At 42.4% G+C, this 18,058-nt stretch overlaps 1 protein-coding gene across 3 annotated transcripts in view; it reads right to left on the reverse strand.

The window, feature by feature from the left end:
- Positions 1-16,299, reverse strand: part of ARSK (arylsulfatase family member K) — a 26,492-nt gene extending 10,193 nt beyond the window's left edge. Inside the window, exons 1-5 of one of the 3 annotated variants that reach the window (XM_028748547.2) lie at positions 15,984-16,299; positions 14,379-14,508; positions 12,068-12,227; positions 10,145-10,427; positions 431-602 (exon numbers count right to left, since the gene is read on the reverse strand). In XM_028748547.2, the coding sequence (XP_028604380.2) occupies positions 431-602; positions 10,145-10,427; positions 12,068-12,227; positions 14,379-14,508; positions 15,984-16,148 (910 nt within the window). In that variant the 5' untranslated portion in view covers positions 16,149-16,299. Of the gene's footprint in view, positions 1-430; positions 603-10,144; positions 10,428-12,067; positions 12,228-14,378; positions 14,548-15,983 lie in introns of all 3 variants that reach the window. The other 2 variants (XM_077936206.1, XM_028748548.2) reach the window with 2 other exon arrangements.
- Positions 16,300-18,058: the final 1,759 nt, after the last annotated feature.

Raw genomic sequence — 18,058 nt, forward strand, 5'->3', positions numbered from 1 at the left:
GGGGCACCACCCCACAGGATTCTGCTGCCTGAGGCAGCTGCTTCAGCCTACCTCATGGGTGGGCTGGTCCTAGTCCTGGCCTCTGCAACTGAAATGACATTACCATAGTCCTTAATACATGAACTGAGACATATTGTTTTCTTCATGGATCAGATTCTAACCTTGTAGGTTGAGTATGATAGAAGTTTTATTAAATAATAGATTAAAGAAACCCCAACAGAAAACATCTAGTTGTTACTTTCTGGAAAAAATCTTTTTACGCGAAGCTTAGCTATGAAAAATATATAGGCTGAAGTTCTAAGACTTTGAATAATGCATAATTAGGATTGTAGCCTCTACATGGCTAGAATCAGGGAAGAAAACTATCTTTGCAGTAATAGTATTGAGAAATACATTATGATATTAGTAAGATAATCAGGATATCACTTACCAAGCATTGCATCCGTTTCTGCACACATGGCATAATAATGTGCTCGGATATCTCTGATTTCTTTCTCTGTAAATTTCTCTGTGCAGTTCTTTGTATAAGAGGAATAGTAATCTACTGGGTGCATCTCTGAAAATGGAAGCCATTTTGGAATTTTGATGGCTTCGTATCTCACCTAGTAAAAAGGGGGGGAAATTGTCAAAAGGTAACTATTATCACCATCCAATTTGCCACCAGCCCAAGGTAGACATACTGACTGAACATGAGGACTCCATGTTTTATAAATGAGGGGAGAAGAAGAGGGGAAGGCCCCATTGCGCAAGCAGAAGTCCTCGAACAGGGCTTGTGATGATGTGACTTCTTAGGTGACTCCTGCCCAATGCATTATTTACAGAGCGGGACCAAAGTGCATAGTTCTTTACAGAGAACAAGAGCACAGGATCCTGTCCTGAGGGGAGTGCAATCTGTAATATGACCCAGAGGAAGAGGAGGGAAATGGAGACAGGGATAAACAGATATGTTCAGTTGCACATACTTAGGCATAGTTAGAGAATGCCATGAAGACTAGGGACTTGTGCCAAAAAGCTTTGCAGAGAAAGTACACTTTGAGGAAGGTGTCCAGGGTGGTATTCAATGAAGGGTAACACAAAGTACCCTTATTGAAATCAGTGGGCCTAACTTACTCATGTTCACTAACTACAATGTATGTACTCAGGGGAAAACTTAGTCGAATACCACCTCCAATCTGCTTCTCAATAGGTTAGAACATTGGTGTAAGGAGAGAGTCCTTGACCCACTGCTGTTCTTATCAGAGATCTGTGCAGCAAAATGTAGCATGTGCTTAGAGGCAATACTCCAGGCATTACCACTACACTTGGTGCTTTTTTCCTGCCTGTGCAATTCATTTAGGTAAAGAGTTGGATCTGCTACAGCTTGCTTCCATAAGGTTCAGTTAGATTTTAGGAGATTATCACAGCCTTCCACCGCAATGACTTCTTCTTTTGCAGCCAGAAGCTTCTTCCGGTTCCACTATCCCCTCACTAACTATACTAACGCTTACACAAATCGTCTACAAGAAAGACTTTTCCTAAAAAATTGAACGTGTGGTCTTCCCTTGCTCACCGCAGTGCCTGCGTCTAGGAACAAAGCCACACGTCTTAAGGATGGCTCCAGCTGATACCTTACAGACCATCTGCTTAGCAACATAGCGTACTGTGAGACCATCATGTTGATGCACTGCTTTGAATTGATTCAGCAAATGAGAGAGCTTGATTCAGCGCTAAGCTCCATTCCAACTTAGACAGGTCATTGCTGCAACCCCAAGAACTACACAATTAATTCTGTGTGCCCAGCAGGACTTCCAATGGTGCATACACATAAACACGACGGCAATCCAATATTCAAAGCAAAAGTCAAAGTGTGACATATTGCATAGAAACCCATGGCTCACAGAAAAAAACTCCTTTGAACTCAAATCACTGTAGTATATTAGCTTGATAGCAATCCTCTGGAAGTGAATATCCAATTATTATTTTTGTAGAACATGTATTTGAGTTCATGTTCATATTTAGGCTTCAATGTTAGTTGAAGCCGCTGATTCAACTACAGTGGTACCTCGGTTGTCAAACGTAATCTGTTCCGGAAGACCGTTCGACTTCTGAAATGTTCGACAACCGAGGCGCAATGGGCGGTCGGCCAATTCCATGGAGAAAATTGAGAAATGCACCTCGGAAGCTATTCGACTTCTGAGGCACGTTTGAAAATGGAAGAATTCACTTTCAGGTTTTCGGCATTCAAAAACCAAAATGTTCGGCTTCCGAGACGCTTGAAAACCGAGGTACCACTGTACTGCTTCTGGGCAAATGCGTTCAAGTTAATTGTCATCAATGGAGACAATGTCACAGCTAGAGAAATGGACAGTGCTTATTGGTTGCTGTGAGGCAACAGCACAGGAGGTCTACCCTATTGCACTGCTTGGAAGCATGTGATTGGCTACTATGAGAATCAGGATGCTGTAAAAACGATGCATGTTTGGTTTGATCCAGCCGGGTTCTTGACTTCTTAGATGTTCACAGCTGTCCCCTCAGAAAACTCTGGAGCGAACAAAAGACTATTTTTGTCTGGCTCCAGTTTTTCCATGGAAAACAATATAACCAAACATTCACCTGAAGAAATCCCGTCAATTAGTGCCCGAGATACTACAGCCAGCTAGGTTTTGTATGAAAATGTAGTAAATAGATGCTTCAAGGAAATTCAGAATCCACACATACAACAGAAGATAAATATGATTGCAATAATGGCTTTCTTTTTCAGCTCACAGGAATGGGGAAGCCACAGTACACAATATGTACATTGTATAATCCACATTATGGTATACTCCAGAACATACCACCCATACTTCTCATTAGGCATTCCAACACACAATTATGGGGTGGATCCTAGCAGAAGGCACATAACCAGGGCTTTTTTTCAGCCAGAACTCACTGGAACGGAGTTCGCACACCTCTCAGATGGGCACCATTGCCATTATAAGAGAACCAGGGAGGCATTCATGGTGAGTTCTGCCACCTCTTTTTCTAGAAAAATAACACTGCACATAACTTTCCTCCCATTGGGCCTCTCCTGTGCCAACAGTCAAAAGCCATCTCTGCGGCTCATGCTGGCCATGAGGTTGTCCCTGCCACACAGAGGGATGAAAGGTGACCTGAGAAGAGTGAAGAAATTGGTTGCACGCGGTTCCCAAGCTAAGAACAACTTCATGTTCTCCCTAGTATAAGGATATTCAGGGACTAGAGCTATGACAAAAAATCTAGCAGAGAACCTAGAAAACGGAATACAAGGTGTACACTTTCTGAGGTTATTGTACTTCACTAGCTCAATACAGGTCCCTTGGAGTGGATGACAACAGGAAAAAAGGAGTAATCAAGAAATCATTCAAACAGCTGAAATTCTAAGACATTGCAATGATGGAGACTAAAATTGAGCACTATTCTCATTATATATAAAAAAAGTAAACCATGCGCTGAAGATGCTTTTGTGAAGAAATGGTTGTTTCCTTTAAAATATTCTGCTGAATTACAGGGTTACACTGCCATTTAAGCAGTGGGAGCCATGGCAACCAGTCTGGAGAGTTTTGTGTGACCATTGTAAAAACAGAACCTGGAAACAACTCAGATGGAATACAAATAAACAGGAAGAGCTGACTCCCCCTCACAGAAAGAAACCATGTATGCCATCTTGAACTCATTGGAGGAAATGTGGGATAGAAATGTAATGCACAAATAAAATAAAGAGCATCTTTACATCACAAGCTTAAACTGGTTTTATTAGTCATTCTCAGGGCTTTGTTTTTCAGTCAGAACTCGTTGGGACTCACTTCTCAGGTGGGCGCCATTGCCATTCTAAGAGAATGGTGAGTTCCGGCACCATTTTTTTCTAGAAAAATAGCATGGGTCTTTCCATTTATCCAGGGAACCACGAGCATAGCGGTTTTTAACAGGAAGGACGTAGGACTAGATATTCTGAAAAGCGAATTCTCAGCACTATCACCCTACTATAATTCCTGGGGGGCCAAGGAGATTACAGTTTAGTATAAAAACATAAGTACATATCTGCTGTACTACTTACTTATCAAACCTTTATTAGGCATTATACAAATAAAACGATAAAAGAGAAAATAACATATAAAAGCCTTGAAATATATACAGAAAGGCAGCAGTTGGCTACATACATATATATATATATATATACATATAAAATCAGTGGTTTTCCTTGTTAACCTGCTCTTTGGAGAACTGCTACCAAAAACTCGGCTACCCCCGCCGTTACCCTTTGGTCAACGTCGGATAGGCAGAATCCCACACATTCACCTTGCTGGGGTTCCAGACCACCCAAAAGAGGGGACAGCACGCGTTGACGGAGCGTACTGTACAATGGGCAATGAAAGAGAATATGCTCTACCGTGTCCGGGACATTCATAGAACATCTGCAGAATCTCTTGTTTCTAGGAATGTTTTGATATCTTCCCCTGACAAATGCTGAGGGAAAAACATTCAAACGGGCCAGCATAAAAGCCCTACGTTGGGCTGGAATTATTAATTTAGTGACGTAATTGGCTCTGCTATCTAAGATATTTAAATCATAGAATATGGGGGAGCAAATTTTGTTTACAGCTGCCATAATATTTTGTCTCTCGACATCCTTTAGTCTAGTTAGGATATTATGGAAAATGTATTGCTCATTAGAATTGTACAGGGGCTCCAGCTCGATGCCTAAAGATTCAATCTTTTTTTCGAGGTACTGATACCATCTTGATTTATAGGAGTCCTTGAGCAAATCAGCGAGCAGACTTGATGGGGGGCAGCGAAAATGGCAGCGTAACCAGTACTTTATTGAGGTGGACCAGGCCCAATATTCCATTGTGTGTATGCCTATTTCTGCACACATTGTTTCATATTTGATCACAGCTGGGAGTCCAAGAGTACGTCTCAGAAAGCTGGAGTGAATCTTTTTTAGATCACTGTTATATGCTTGGACCCATAGCGGGATTCCATAGAATATCTGGGATTGCACTTTTGTTTGAAATATCTGATTGGCCGCAGGAATAAATTGATTGCCTTTCTGGTAATAAAAACGGGCAACTGCTGATGAGGTGCACTTTGCCTGTTTTATGGCATTTGTGCGATGATTTGCCCACCCTAAATTGCTCTGGAATAAGATTCCCAGGTACCTATAGATTTTCACTTGTTGGATTTCTTGCCCTCTTATTTTCCATTTCTCTAATTTCCAACCATTCGAGAAGACCAAAATTTTTGTCTTCTCATAATTTATAGAGAGTTTGTTACATTCACAGTAAAGGATCAGAGAAGATATAAGACGTTTCAGACCCAAGCTCGTTAATGATAGTAGGACAGCATCGTCTGCGTATAATAAGAGAGGAACTGGTTTCTGATTAAGTTTAGGGGCATGTGATTCTATTTTTTGAAGGTGATCTGGCAAGTCTGATAAAAATAAATTAAATAGAAAGGGGGCAAGAATACACCCTTGTTTTACCCCTTTCGAGTTTAAAATGTCTGATGAAAGGTGACCTTTGGTGTTAAGTTTGACTTGACAGGTATTGGAAGAGTATAGATTTTGTATTAGAATCAATAAGCGCTGATCAATTTTTAATTCCGCGAGTTTCCTCCACAGCTTTGGGCGGTCAATTGAGTCGAATGCACCACGAAAATCTACAAAAGCAGCATATATCTTAGATTGCCTTTGGGATCTGTATTTTTCAACCAAATGCATAAGTATAAGGCAGTGGTCTAATGTAGAGCAACCTTTGGAGAAACCTATTTGTTCTTTCCCTGGTAAATTTAGATTTTTCATCCAGGTAAGGAGTTTAGATAAAAGGTGCTTAGCGTAGATTTTCCCTATCACTGATAATAGGCTTATCGGTCTATAATTCCTTGGTTCTTTTGGGTCGCCATTTTTAAAGATTGGGATAATTATTGATCTTAACCATATCTCAGGTATGATCCCATATTTATCTATGAGAGTAAACAATTGAGCTAAGGGTTCTGCCCACCAATCTATATAGGTCTTGAATAATTCTATTGGTAGACCGTCTGGCCCAGGAGATTTCCCCGATTTGAAATTTTTAACTATCTCTCTAATTTCCTCTTCTTCTACCCTTGGCCACTCCTGGAGTTTATTGATTTTATTTTTAGTGGTCTCATTTCCTTTAGGTTCACTGTGTAGATTGTTAAATACAGATGTAAAGTATTGGGACCATTTGGATTCTGCAATTGGTGGTAGAGTTAATTGATTTTCGGCTTTCAGTCCTCCGTACACTAGGTTCCAGAACGCTTTGTTGTTTTTACTCTGAATTGAGTCGAATAATTGTAGCCATTTTTGGGTTGCATATTTCTGTTTCTTTTCGGCCAGAATGTAATGATATTTTCTTTTTTCATCAAGATAAGAGGGCTCTAGTTTAGTGCGATTATTTTTAAATATTTGGCGCAGTTTTCTTTTTAGCTGGAAACATTCATCATCAAACCAAGGGCTAGCGCTATGTTTAAGTACCCAAACTTTAGGTGGAGTACTAAGCTCTACGAACATTTGGAAGATTTCATTATAAATTTTCGGAATATCACTGTAGGAATTCGTGGTCTTTAAGTTGGATAATATTTGTTTTCTCAGGTTGGCTGTAAGTTTTTGCCCCACTGCTGCACTCATTTCCTGGGACCATTTTAATTGGGTCATTTGTTTGTATTGAGAAGGTTCTATGATATTGTACTTGGTTATTTTGGTTTCGTCCTTTAAGTTAATAGACAACGATAATGGCTGATGGTCGCTTTCAGTACGCGTTCCAATTTTGAGGTCCATGATCGAATTTATAATATTATAAGGGACAAGAATATAGTCGATGACACTGCAACCTCGGGGGGAGAAGTATGTAAACTCCCCGCTTCTATCGCCTTTTGTTGAACCGTTCACAATCTGCAAATTAAAGTTGTTACATAATTCAAGTAGGCGTAGGCCTTCGTTGTTTACAACCCTATCTTTGGAGAATCGTCCTATTTTCAGGGCATGTGCGATATCATTATCAATATTCCAATTTAGTTTGCTACATAGTTGTTCATTGTTGGTTCCCACTCTGGCATTAAAATCACCTGCTATTATCAGTGAGGCATTTGGGTATTTATCGGTCAAATTTTCTATATAAAAGGTTAGTTGTGACCAATTTTCACTGCTGCTGTTGTTTTTGGTTGGGGGGATATAGACATTTACAAGTAGCAAAGTATCGTCTTTTTGGGTTAAAAGTAGAGCTTGTGCAAGTGGTAAGCATTTTTCTAGCTGCTTGATTTCAAACCCTAAGTTGTCTTTGATCATACAACAGAACCCTGCTTTCGGCCGGCCCTTCGTGTTTGTTTTCAATGCGGGTTTCGTATAGGAGATGAATCCATTGATTTTAATATCTCTAGTTGACCATGTTTCTTGTAGAAGTATTAATTCAAAATCTTTAAAGAAGTTCATTAGGTCTGGGTCTCCGTCTTTGTTTCCCCACCCTGCAATATTCCAGGACAGCAAGCGTAGGATCCGTTTTTGAGTTGGTGGCTGGTTGACAGCATTTAGTCATTTTAGTTCTGTTGTTGAGTCCAGCGAGGGATTTTGTCTTGTGCAGATACAGCCATTTGTCGCTGCTTTCGGTGGGGGACATAATGGTGGATCTTTTAGATTCTTTTTTAAAGTGCGGGAAATTAAAATTTCCTCCCTTTCTTGATTTTCTTCCTTAACTGTTCCTTGTTCCTGAGAAATTTCTGTAGTTGGTGGACTGTTATGGACAGTAGGACTGTTTTCAGTCTCTACTTCCATTTCTTTGGCCTCATTTGGTGTTGAGCTCAGTGTGTCAGGACTGTTGGAGGTCATCTTTTGTTCGGCAATGTTAGAGTCCTTTGTAGTACTTAAATAAGGGGTACCTATTTCGTTTGGAGCTAGTATTTGATATCTCAGCCAGGAATTTGTGGTCTCATTACTGGAGTTTTTCCTTGCCATTTCATATTCTAAAGGAGGCTGGATTTGAAGCTCTGCATCTATACATTTGAAAGTTCCATTAGTAGCTCTCTTTTTGACTATGCATTTTGGGGAGAGGGCTGGTAAGTGTAAAGTTTGATTGTGTATTGTTTCTACTGCATTTTGTTGACCTTGTTGGTGAATTTCGGTCAATCTGGCCTGTAGTTTCGTCAATTTACTGAGTATGTTTATTTGTTCTTTATCTGGTAGCTTGGTAAAGTTACTCAGCAGGTCTTCTTCTTCTGGGACTGTCCAGTCTATTGTGTCAAGGGCGAGGCTGTTATTTAATGCTACAGTCGCATGGTTTGGGAGCTTGGATTTTTCTTGCGTGATTTCCCGGGTAGCTGGCTGCGGTTTCTCCCATCTACTGGGTTCTTCCACGGGAGTAGGGCAGATGTCGGCTTCTGGTGGAATGGCCTTGTTCATCTTGTTCTGTCTTTTAGATGCAATCAATGGTCTGGGTGATATATCTTCAAAGTGTCGACGCGGAATAATTCCTTTCTGGGCTAAATGAGCCTTTTCCCTTAAGATTTTGGTTGGAATTCTATGACTGCCAAATCTTAGTAGTACTTTTTTGGAGTATCCATCGTTAGTGAGCCTCTTGACTGCTTTTAAGTCGATGCTTCCACCCTCAAGGCCTAGGAGCAGATTTAGATGATGTCTGGCCCAGAAGGATGATTCCCAGTAAGGTAGGGGCCCTCTATATGGAAAAATGTGGAGAACGATCTCACATGGCCTCAGTATCAGGTTGACTGAGTGAGGGGGGCTTCCTCTGGTTTTTGGCTGGTTTAGAGGTATAAATTTGTATTTGTTCTGTTTATCTCCGGGGCTTGTTAAGGATGGCAAAAAGGGAGTAAGTTGCCTCCTTTCATCTGGGTTATCCAGCTTCTTGGAGATGTTTTGTAATTGTTCAAAGATTTTTTGAACTGTTTGAGCATTCAATAGGCAGCATTCCTCCAGCAGCTCCACCTTTCTATCAATTAGTACTTGTGCCTCGATTATGGGAGTAGTAGCCTTTTCCTCATTTATTCCTAGGGATATCTCTTCAACTGTCTTTCCATGTAAAGAGTTGAGGGAGGTTTTGGGAGGAGATATGTGCTGTTTTTGAGGTAGCAGGTAATTATCTAGATTACTCTGTTTGAAACCAGAGGGCTCTGCGTCAGTTTCTGTATCAGGACACCTGAGTCTTTTGGCTCTTCTCATTGCTAGATTCTTCTTAAATCAATGAGATCAGACTTCTAAATAGAGTGATAAAGTGCTAAAGTTCTCAGGTCGCAATCTCATTCACTTCTCATTCAGTCCTGGCTGGGCTGCTGCGAGGAGTTCAAAACTGGGTCCAATTAGAGCCCTCCTTTGAAGTGTCCCCCCCCCCCCTTCTTCTCAGTTTGTTAAAACAACTGAGATGTTCGGGGGTCCAAAAGTTAGAGGTGGTGGGAGAAATTTGTGGTTTTATGAATTTGTAGTTTTTTTTTTTTTAGGGTTAAAAGCCCATTAGAAGTCCTTAAAGATCCTTGGAATAAGTTTGTCACAAGGAGTTAACAAGAAACTGGGAGGGAGTGCCTTAATGCCCGAGAGGGAATATCTGCTGTACTTGGTCACAGACAATCTGGCAACATAATAAAATACAGTCGTACCTTGGTTCTCAAACTTAATCCATTCTGGGAGTCCGTTTGACTCCTGAAATGGTTCAAAACTAAGGCACGGCTTCCAATTGGCTGCAGGAGCTTCCTGCACTCAACTGGAAGCTGAGTTGGATGTTCGGCTTCCAAAAAAGTTTGCAAACCAGAACACTCACTTCTGGGTTTGCGACGTTCGGGAGCCAAGTTGTTCGACAACTAAGGCGTTTGACTACCAGGGTACCACTCTACTTTGGTTAATCTTTCATTTCAGATTTGAGTCACACAGCATTAGGAACATAGGAAGCTGCCCTATACTGAGTCAAGCCATTGGTCGATCTTGATTAGTATTGTCTACACTGATTGGCAGAGGTTCTCTGGGGTTTCAGGCAGGAACCTCTCCCAGTCCTACCAGGAGGTGCTGGGGACTTGAGACCCTCTGCCACTGAGCTACGGTCCTTCTGTGGGTTGAGGAATAAAATGCTCTAGAAATACAATTCATTTTTAAAAACCTATATCAAGCTATACACTAATATTTGCATACCCTCTGTAGCCAATAAGGAGACGTCCGAAATGTAGATGCCCCATAATTTTCTCCGGAGGAAGGTGAAGGATACGGATGAGGCAAATTTAGCCCCAAGTAAAGAACGAAGGGTTGTGTCAAGTTGGTGGCTTTGTTTCTTAGCCAAGCTGCAGCATCGTCGGTGGCCTTCCAATCCTTTTGCATGACTCTCACATAGGACTTGTTACCTACAAGTTCTGCCACAGGCCTGCCTTCTTGCTGAAGCAAAAAATCAACGCTTCTGGTCCAAGCCTCCACACGGTTACTGAAAATCAGAACAGTATTCAGTATATATGCTATTTCCATGTAGATACAATCACAGGCATAGGGACGCGGGTGGCGCTGTGGGTTAAACCACAGAGCCTAGGACTTGCCGATCAGAAGGTCGGCAGTTCAAATCCCCGCGACGGGGTGAGCTCCTGTTGCTCGGTCCCAGCTCCTGCCAACCCAGGAGTTCGAAAGCACGAAGTACAAGTAGATAAATAGGTACTGCTCCGGCAGGAACGTAAACGGCATTTCTGTGCGCTGCTCTGGTTTGCCAGACGTGGCTTAGTCATGCTGGCCACATGACCCGGAAGCTGTACACCGGCTCCCTCAGCCAATAAAGCGAGATGAGTGCCGTAACCCCAGAGTCGTCCATGACTGGACCTAATGGTCAGGGGTCCCTTTACCTTTACCTTTATAATCACAGGCAAATTATCATTATGTTCACATTTCTGACATGCCTACCATTTGTATTCAGTGGTTTATGACATTAAATTTTAACTGGGTTTATAAAAAGGTACTTATATCAGTTTGCCTTTGCAAATGATGTTCAAACATGGCCCAGCAGTAAGCCTTGTACCTGGGCACTTCTTTCTCTTCCTCCTGCCTTTGCACGGCTGTAGCAACAAGCTGGGAAGTTAAATTTTGCTTGTTGTGACCTTTAAAAATGGACAAACCGTGGCTAGGCTCAAGTAAACCAGGATTAGTGAAAACAAGTCAACTCAAGTCATAGTGAAAACAAGACAGGTTTGACAACTAACTAGTTTAGATTAAACATGGTTTAGAGATTGGCTGTAACAACAAACCATGGTTAATTTAAAATGGAAAGGGACATTTCTGATCTCTTCCAAGCGATGCTGGAGAAAAGGAGGGAGCCTCCCTCTTCTCCCCTTGCCGCCCTCTGCATTTTCAACTCTCTGCAGCATGCACAAAGGAAAAGGGAGAATGATTTTATATGAAATTTGAGCTTCAGTATACAGGGCTAGACATGTTAGAAGTGGAATGATACATTCAATTATTTTCTCCTTATGCAACATAAAGAAACTATGACCCTCAGAAAGGTTGCCTACAAGTGGCTGCATTGTGAAGAAAAAGACTAGGCAGTAATATTTGTTCAAGAGCAAATGACTGTAGCTCTCCCAAGGTACTTAGTTCTTACAATAAACCCTTCTGAGAAGTTTGCTGCCTTTATAATGGATTTTGTAGCGCCCTGACAATAAGGACTTCTTTGAGCAATGATGAGGATTTTAGTTACAAAACTAAAATGTTTCGAGGAAGTGTTTTTAAAAAAATCATCTGAAAAAGTGCTACCAGTTTCATATACTTAATGGAACAAAAATTTGACAGGGGAACACATTTTACAGACGAGTGAACTGTCAGAACTTGAGGTTACTACAGAGAACACATCCATTTATGAGTAGGTTTACAGATCGTACAAAACAAAAAGAACTGTTTCAACTTAAAGTCTTAGGGCCTCAAAAGGGGTGTTGTCAGGATAAATGAAGTAAATACTGAAAAGCACTTTGTACATAGAAATGATAAAATAACAATTCTGTTTTAGCCAGGAGGCTTTCTATTAGCAGTTATCATGCCTCTGATTAACCAGTTTTAACCAGAGACAGGGTTTCCCCAATTGCTTACCTCACTGAGTGATGCCCTGAAGTATAATCCAGTTTTCCATATTTCTGAGCATAGTAGCCATGTTTTTCCATGAGGTCCATCCACGTTGTGTGATTTGGATCTAAACCCTTGAAATTATTCCAAGATTCTGTTATGTGAGTGAAGAGGCCACTCCACATAGCTAAAACGAAAACAAGAAACCCACCCATAACAGAATTGGTTGATGAATCATATAAAACATATAAAATCTGACTAAAACAAGGTATGCACAGCTTTCCTCTTGCATGTTTATTAGACACTTTTAGGCACCAGGTGAAAACATTCCTCTTTAAGCAGGTCTTTGGCTGACTGACATCAGATGCCCTTTTGAATGTGTTGTGGAAGGGGGAGATTATTAAGTTGTCTTTGTTCTTATTTTTATTACATGTTTTATGTTTTTTACGGTATATTGTAATTTTATGTTGTGAACCTCCCTGAGATCTATGGGTACATAAAGGTAAAGGTAAAGGTACCCCTGCCCGTACGGGCCAGTCTTGACAGACTCTAGGGTTGTGCGCCCATCTCACTCAAGAGGCCGGGGGCCAGCGCTGTCCGGAGACACTTCCGGGTCACATGGCCAGCGTGACAAAACTGCATCTGGCGAGCCAGCGCAGCACACGGAAACGCCGTTTACCTTCCCGCCAGTAAGCGGTCCCTATTTATCTACTTGCACCTGGGGGTGCTTTCGAACTGCTAGGTTGGCAGGCGCTGGGACCGAGCAACGGGAGCGCACCCCGCCATGGGGATTCGAACTGCCAACCTTTCGATCGGCAAGCCCTAGGCGCTGAGGCTTTTACCCACAGCGCCACCCGCGTCCCTACCCTATGGGTACATAGTGGTATACAAAATAAATAAATGTTTATGACTTCCACTGCAGCTAAAAGGCATCCCGTAAGACAGGCATAGGCAACCGGTAGCCTTCCAAATATTGTTGAAATACGATTCCCATCAGCCCCAGCCAATAGGACCAATGGTGAGGGATGATGGGAGCGGTAGTCCAGCAACTTCTGGAGGGCCGCAGGTTCCCTGCCCCTGCCATAAAGCAAGAAGTTGTGGCTTCAAGGACCCATAGAGACTTTGCCACTATATTTTTCTAACCCAACATTACAATGGCTCCAAGAGGCCAGAACTCGTTCAGCAGCATGAGGAATCTTCACAACCCCTCTGCCCTCTCCAATCACCAAAAAAATATTTTTATTATTAGTTCTACCTTGCCTTTTAAAGCAAGCTACTTACAATAAAAATATTAAAAGCAATACAATTCTCCCCAGGTTTTGATTACTTTGTATTTAGCAAGGAAAGGAACTTGAGAACTGCTATTGCCACTATTTTCTGAACTACGAGTTGGAGTCAAATCTCCTACATTCAGTCACACTATTGACAGGTTAATTCTCAGAAGCCATAATACAATAAGAGGTGTGAAGAAATGGGAGCAGGTTTCTGCTAATGGATAAGCTCTCAGCTCTGACAAACCATGGAAGGGAGAGGGGAGAGGAGCCAGTGCTGGACTCAGTCTAGGTATCCTAGCCATCTATTGAGGGTGGTCCATTCTGATCATGAGTGTGAAGAAAAAAGGAGGAGCACCAATAAATGTTGCAGTCCATTTAATCAATCCTCAGTTCAGTGTTTGTTTAGAAGGGCTTTCCATTTTGTCTTCCCACTTCTAGGAAATGCCCAAGGCACCTAATACTCAAAAGATGTGATTAACAAAATAAAAGAAAAAAGTAGAACAGACAGAGCAGCAAATTAAAATATCCATAAAAACAGAAAGCAGCCAATTAATTGTCAAAATAAGGGGCTACAAAAATGATAATAAGGAGGGGGAGGTCTCTCCCAAGGCAGGGAGTTCTTGTAACACAATCCCTAAAGAGTGTGCAAGGTGTGTAAGTCATATAACTTATTCATCCAGAAGAAGACAAGCCAATGAAGCCCACTGAGTGACTTTGTGCAAGTCACTGTCATACCCAGCCTAGTTTCTCCACTTATAAAAGGGGTATGACAACAGGCTTAGCCCGAACTCACATGATGAATCTCCTAACATTGACCTTCAGCCACTCTGCACTTGGTAAATACAGACAACAGCCCACTCCTAATGTCCCACAAGCATATTATTTATTTCCTTTTTAAAACATGCAAGTGATACTATGTTTATCCTGAAGGCCTGGCTCACAAGACACTAAAAGGAACCAGAAGTTTCAAGGTTGCCCAGGGAAAATCTTTTGAAGTTTAGCTATCATAAAGTAGTATTTAAATAGGTTCTACTTATGTATTTCTTGCTTGAGTATGATCTTACCTGCACGGGAAGGACAACATATTGGAGAATTGGTATAAGCATTAAGAAAGAGACTGCCATGTTTTCGCAAGAGGTTCACGAAAGGCAAGTCTACTGTTTCATTTTTTGGGTGAAATGTCAGCCTTCCATCCTGCATGCAGGGGGGGGGGGAAGCATTTTGAGAATTACTCTGGAAATTAATCAATGCAACATTAGAAATCACATTAATCAATGCAATGTTACAAATCACACTGTAAAAAAATCACACTGTACCAAAACACCCATTTCAGTGGTTCTGGATGCAACAGAAGTTTTCTAGGAACATGTCTTCACTGACAGGACACCAGCTTGGTTCGAAATATATATTCCTACAAATACAGTGGTACCTCGGGTTACATATGCTTCAGGTTACATACGCTTCAGGTTACAGACTCCACTAACGCAGAAATAATACCTCGGTTTAAGAACTTTGCTTCAGGATGAGAACAGAAATTGTGCAGCAGCAGCGCAGCAGCAGCAGGAGGCCCCATTAGCTAAAGTGGTGCTTCAGGTTAAGAACAGTTTCAGGTTAAGAACGGACCTCTGGAACGAATTACGTACGTAACCAGAGGTACCACTGTATACATATTGACAATTGAAACATTTCAGTGAGAGGTACAATTAAGCAAGAACTGAACTATGTGATTTCCTTACTGTGATTTCAGTGAGACTTTGTGACTGGTTCCAAGTTTTTCCAGGAATGAACAACGGCATGAGAGCAGTGACTAATTGCTCAGAAGACTTTGTGTCATGTTTAAGAGCAATTTTGGAGCTGGCCATTTGCAATAACGCAGACAAAGAAGACAGTCTGATGTATGGGCCAGACATACGAAGTATGACAACGTGGGCAACCTTTCCACATCCCCTGCTCCCAATTTAAATCAGAAGAAGAAAGAACTCATTGCCAATGACCCATTTGCAAAGTAAATCCCTATTCTGGAGCACCATTAGTGCTCCTGTACCTTTTATTTTTTCACTATTGAGCAAAACTTGCAAGCTGCTTCATGTTCACTCCCACATATTCACTTATGCTAGAGGTGTTATAACCCCTAGCGTACATAAAGCACTACTTTATGTAATTTATGTAACATATAATGCTCTACTTTTTTCAGTATGATGCTAAATTGTTTTGTATAATGCTAAATTTCCCCCTCCTCTCCTATCACAGGCAGCACAGTCCGAATGCCATAATCTTGCAAAAAGTTACATCTAAAGTGCTGAAAGTTAACCTTCACTATGTGAACTGAATTTCTTCCCAAAACAGACGTGTATAGGACTGCAACCCAAGTGTGACACAAGAACATGCTCTCCAATTATTAAGTGAAAGCTTAGCAACAAATGTCACTCTCAATGCAAGCTCGTTTCGCATGGAGTTCTCTAGCATGTAAATGGCACCTCCAAGCGGAAAAAAACAGCAGCCAGGCTCAAGCAGCAGGGAGATCAGGTCCACAGCAGCTGAGCCTGAAAGAGTAGACATTTTAATTTACACCATCCCGCCTCACATTCCTTCGCAAGCAGCAGCAGCATGACTGGAAAGAAGTTGCTCTGGACAGTTTTGCTTTTGTTTTGAAAAAGTCAAATACTTACTAAGGAATCGCACATCACCATCACAATGTTAGGCTTCCCGCAGCTGCTGCAAGTGTAATCCTCGTTGAGCAGGGGCCTCGCCTTCACTGCTTCCCCAAAAGCGAAGAGGACCAAGGCAACGAGGTGACTTGCAGAGGTTACATGATTTCTACCTTTTCCACCCATTTCGGCCAGATCAGGAGCTCAGTAGAGCTCCCTTCTCTGCCCCACCCTTCCCTTCACCCTGCCAGACGATCGTGACGCGTCCCTTGAGCAACCGGGCTGGTGCATCTCGTGCCGCACCCGCTGACCCGGCCGGGAGCAAAAAGCTCACGAATGGAAGCGACACCGTTCACAAACTCAGCCTCCGTGTCGCGGGAAACAACGACTCTCATCATGCATGTAGGTGAAGAAAGCGGGAGGAAATAATGTCAAGGGCCGTTGCAACGCGCCAGGGGAGAAATAAAGACGCACCCCCTTCTTTAACATACTTTCTTTAGGGAGGGCGGAAATAAACCTCGGGGGGAGAACTACAACTCCCATAATGCAACGCCACCGGGAAAGGTTCTCTGTTGTCAGAGGACGCACATAGAGTTGTTTAGAGTTACCGTTCCAGTGTTAACTGGTGAGATCGCTTGGTGGCATTTCTTCCCTCCTCCTCCTGCGAAGTAAAATTAGACAGCCGTCCGTTCTAAACGACGGAGAAACCCGGGAATTCTGAGCAGGTGTAATTGGATCATAGCTGTCAACGTTTTCCCTTTTTTAAGGGAAATTCCCTTATTCTGAATAGGATTCCTCGCAAGAAAAGGGAAAAGTTGACAGCTGTGAATTGGATAGCAGCATGATGACCCTTCTCCACGATAGTAGAAAAGAGGGCAGGAATGTATGCTCCTTATAACTCAGGCCTGATCGCGTGCTTTAAATAAAAACGAAAAACCCAGTTTGCAAGCTGCATTTCCCTTGCTATGCAGGGTACACGCAATGACCGAACAGTCTCATTGAACTCTATGGAACTTTCTCCCAAGTAGAATAGACTTACACAGAATCGCAGTGTGTACTGTTCATTGGTTGCTGATGCAATTTGGGATTGCTCCGCTCAGAGGGTGGTCGCATCTGATGGTGCTCTGTTGTCCACCAATCCCATCCTCGTTGCCAGTGTTAAATTGTGGGTGAACATATCAGATGACACAGCAATTCTTCAAACAGCTCTTGTTATTCACAGGCCAGAACAGAACTGAACTGAAGGGTTCAGCCAACCTACTTATATAGAGCTCCACTAGAACGCAACAGTAACCATTTTCTGTAACTATCCAATCACTGAATGTCAGTTTCGATCCCTTATTTGCATATGTGGAGCTGAGTGAAAACCATCGACAGTATCCCCCAGCTAGCCCAGGGTGAGAACTTCAGTACATAACAATGTGAGAAATTGTACTGTCTCGGTTGCCCTTCTCCCGTGTCTGAGTTCTGTTGAGGGTTAGACTCTGAAGCTTTGCTGGACTCCTCTGCAGGTGCTGCCCTACTCTGCTGGTCACACCGGTATAGATGTGATATCAGAATATTGCCATTGGTGTGGTGCAGCTTAACAGAGTGGCGGGCTACTAGTATTACACTGAAGACCAGGGTTCAAATGCCTACTCTCTCATGAATCTCGTTGGATAACCTTCTCAACCCAGCCCACATCAATATTAGAAATAAAGCAACAGAGACAAGCCACTCTCGTCATCAAGAGTAAGCCCTGTGGGGTTTCGATTCGACTTTTTCACAGGAACTGCTCAGACCTTCCAGGTGTCCCTATTTTGCAGAGACAGTCCCGGATTTACAGCAGCTGTCCCAGTTTCTGGTTTGAACTGCCCCGGTTTTTTCCCCTTGAAAAGGTAAAGGGGCTTCTGACCATTAGGTCCGTCCCTATTTTCATCGGAGAAACGCTGGAGGGCACGTGCGTTTAGGACTGCAGCCTCAGCCTACGGGGTTGGAAAGGGGACTCGGTCGTAGCTGAGGCTGGCAAAACCGCGCCTTGCTGCGCGTCACTAAGGAGAAATACGACTACCTCTGCCACGCGGAAGGCCGACTTGGCGTTTGACAGCGACGCGCTG

The sequence above is a fragment of the Podarcis muralis genome, chromosome 11 (assembly GCF_964188315.1).
Source record: "Podarcis muralis chromosome 11, rPodMur119.hap1.1, whole genome shotgun sequence".
NCBI lineage: Eukaryota > Metazoa > Chordata > Lepidosauria > Squamata > Lacertidae > Podarcis > Podarcis muralis.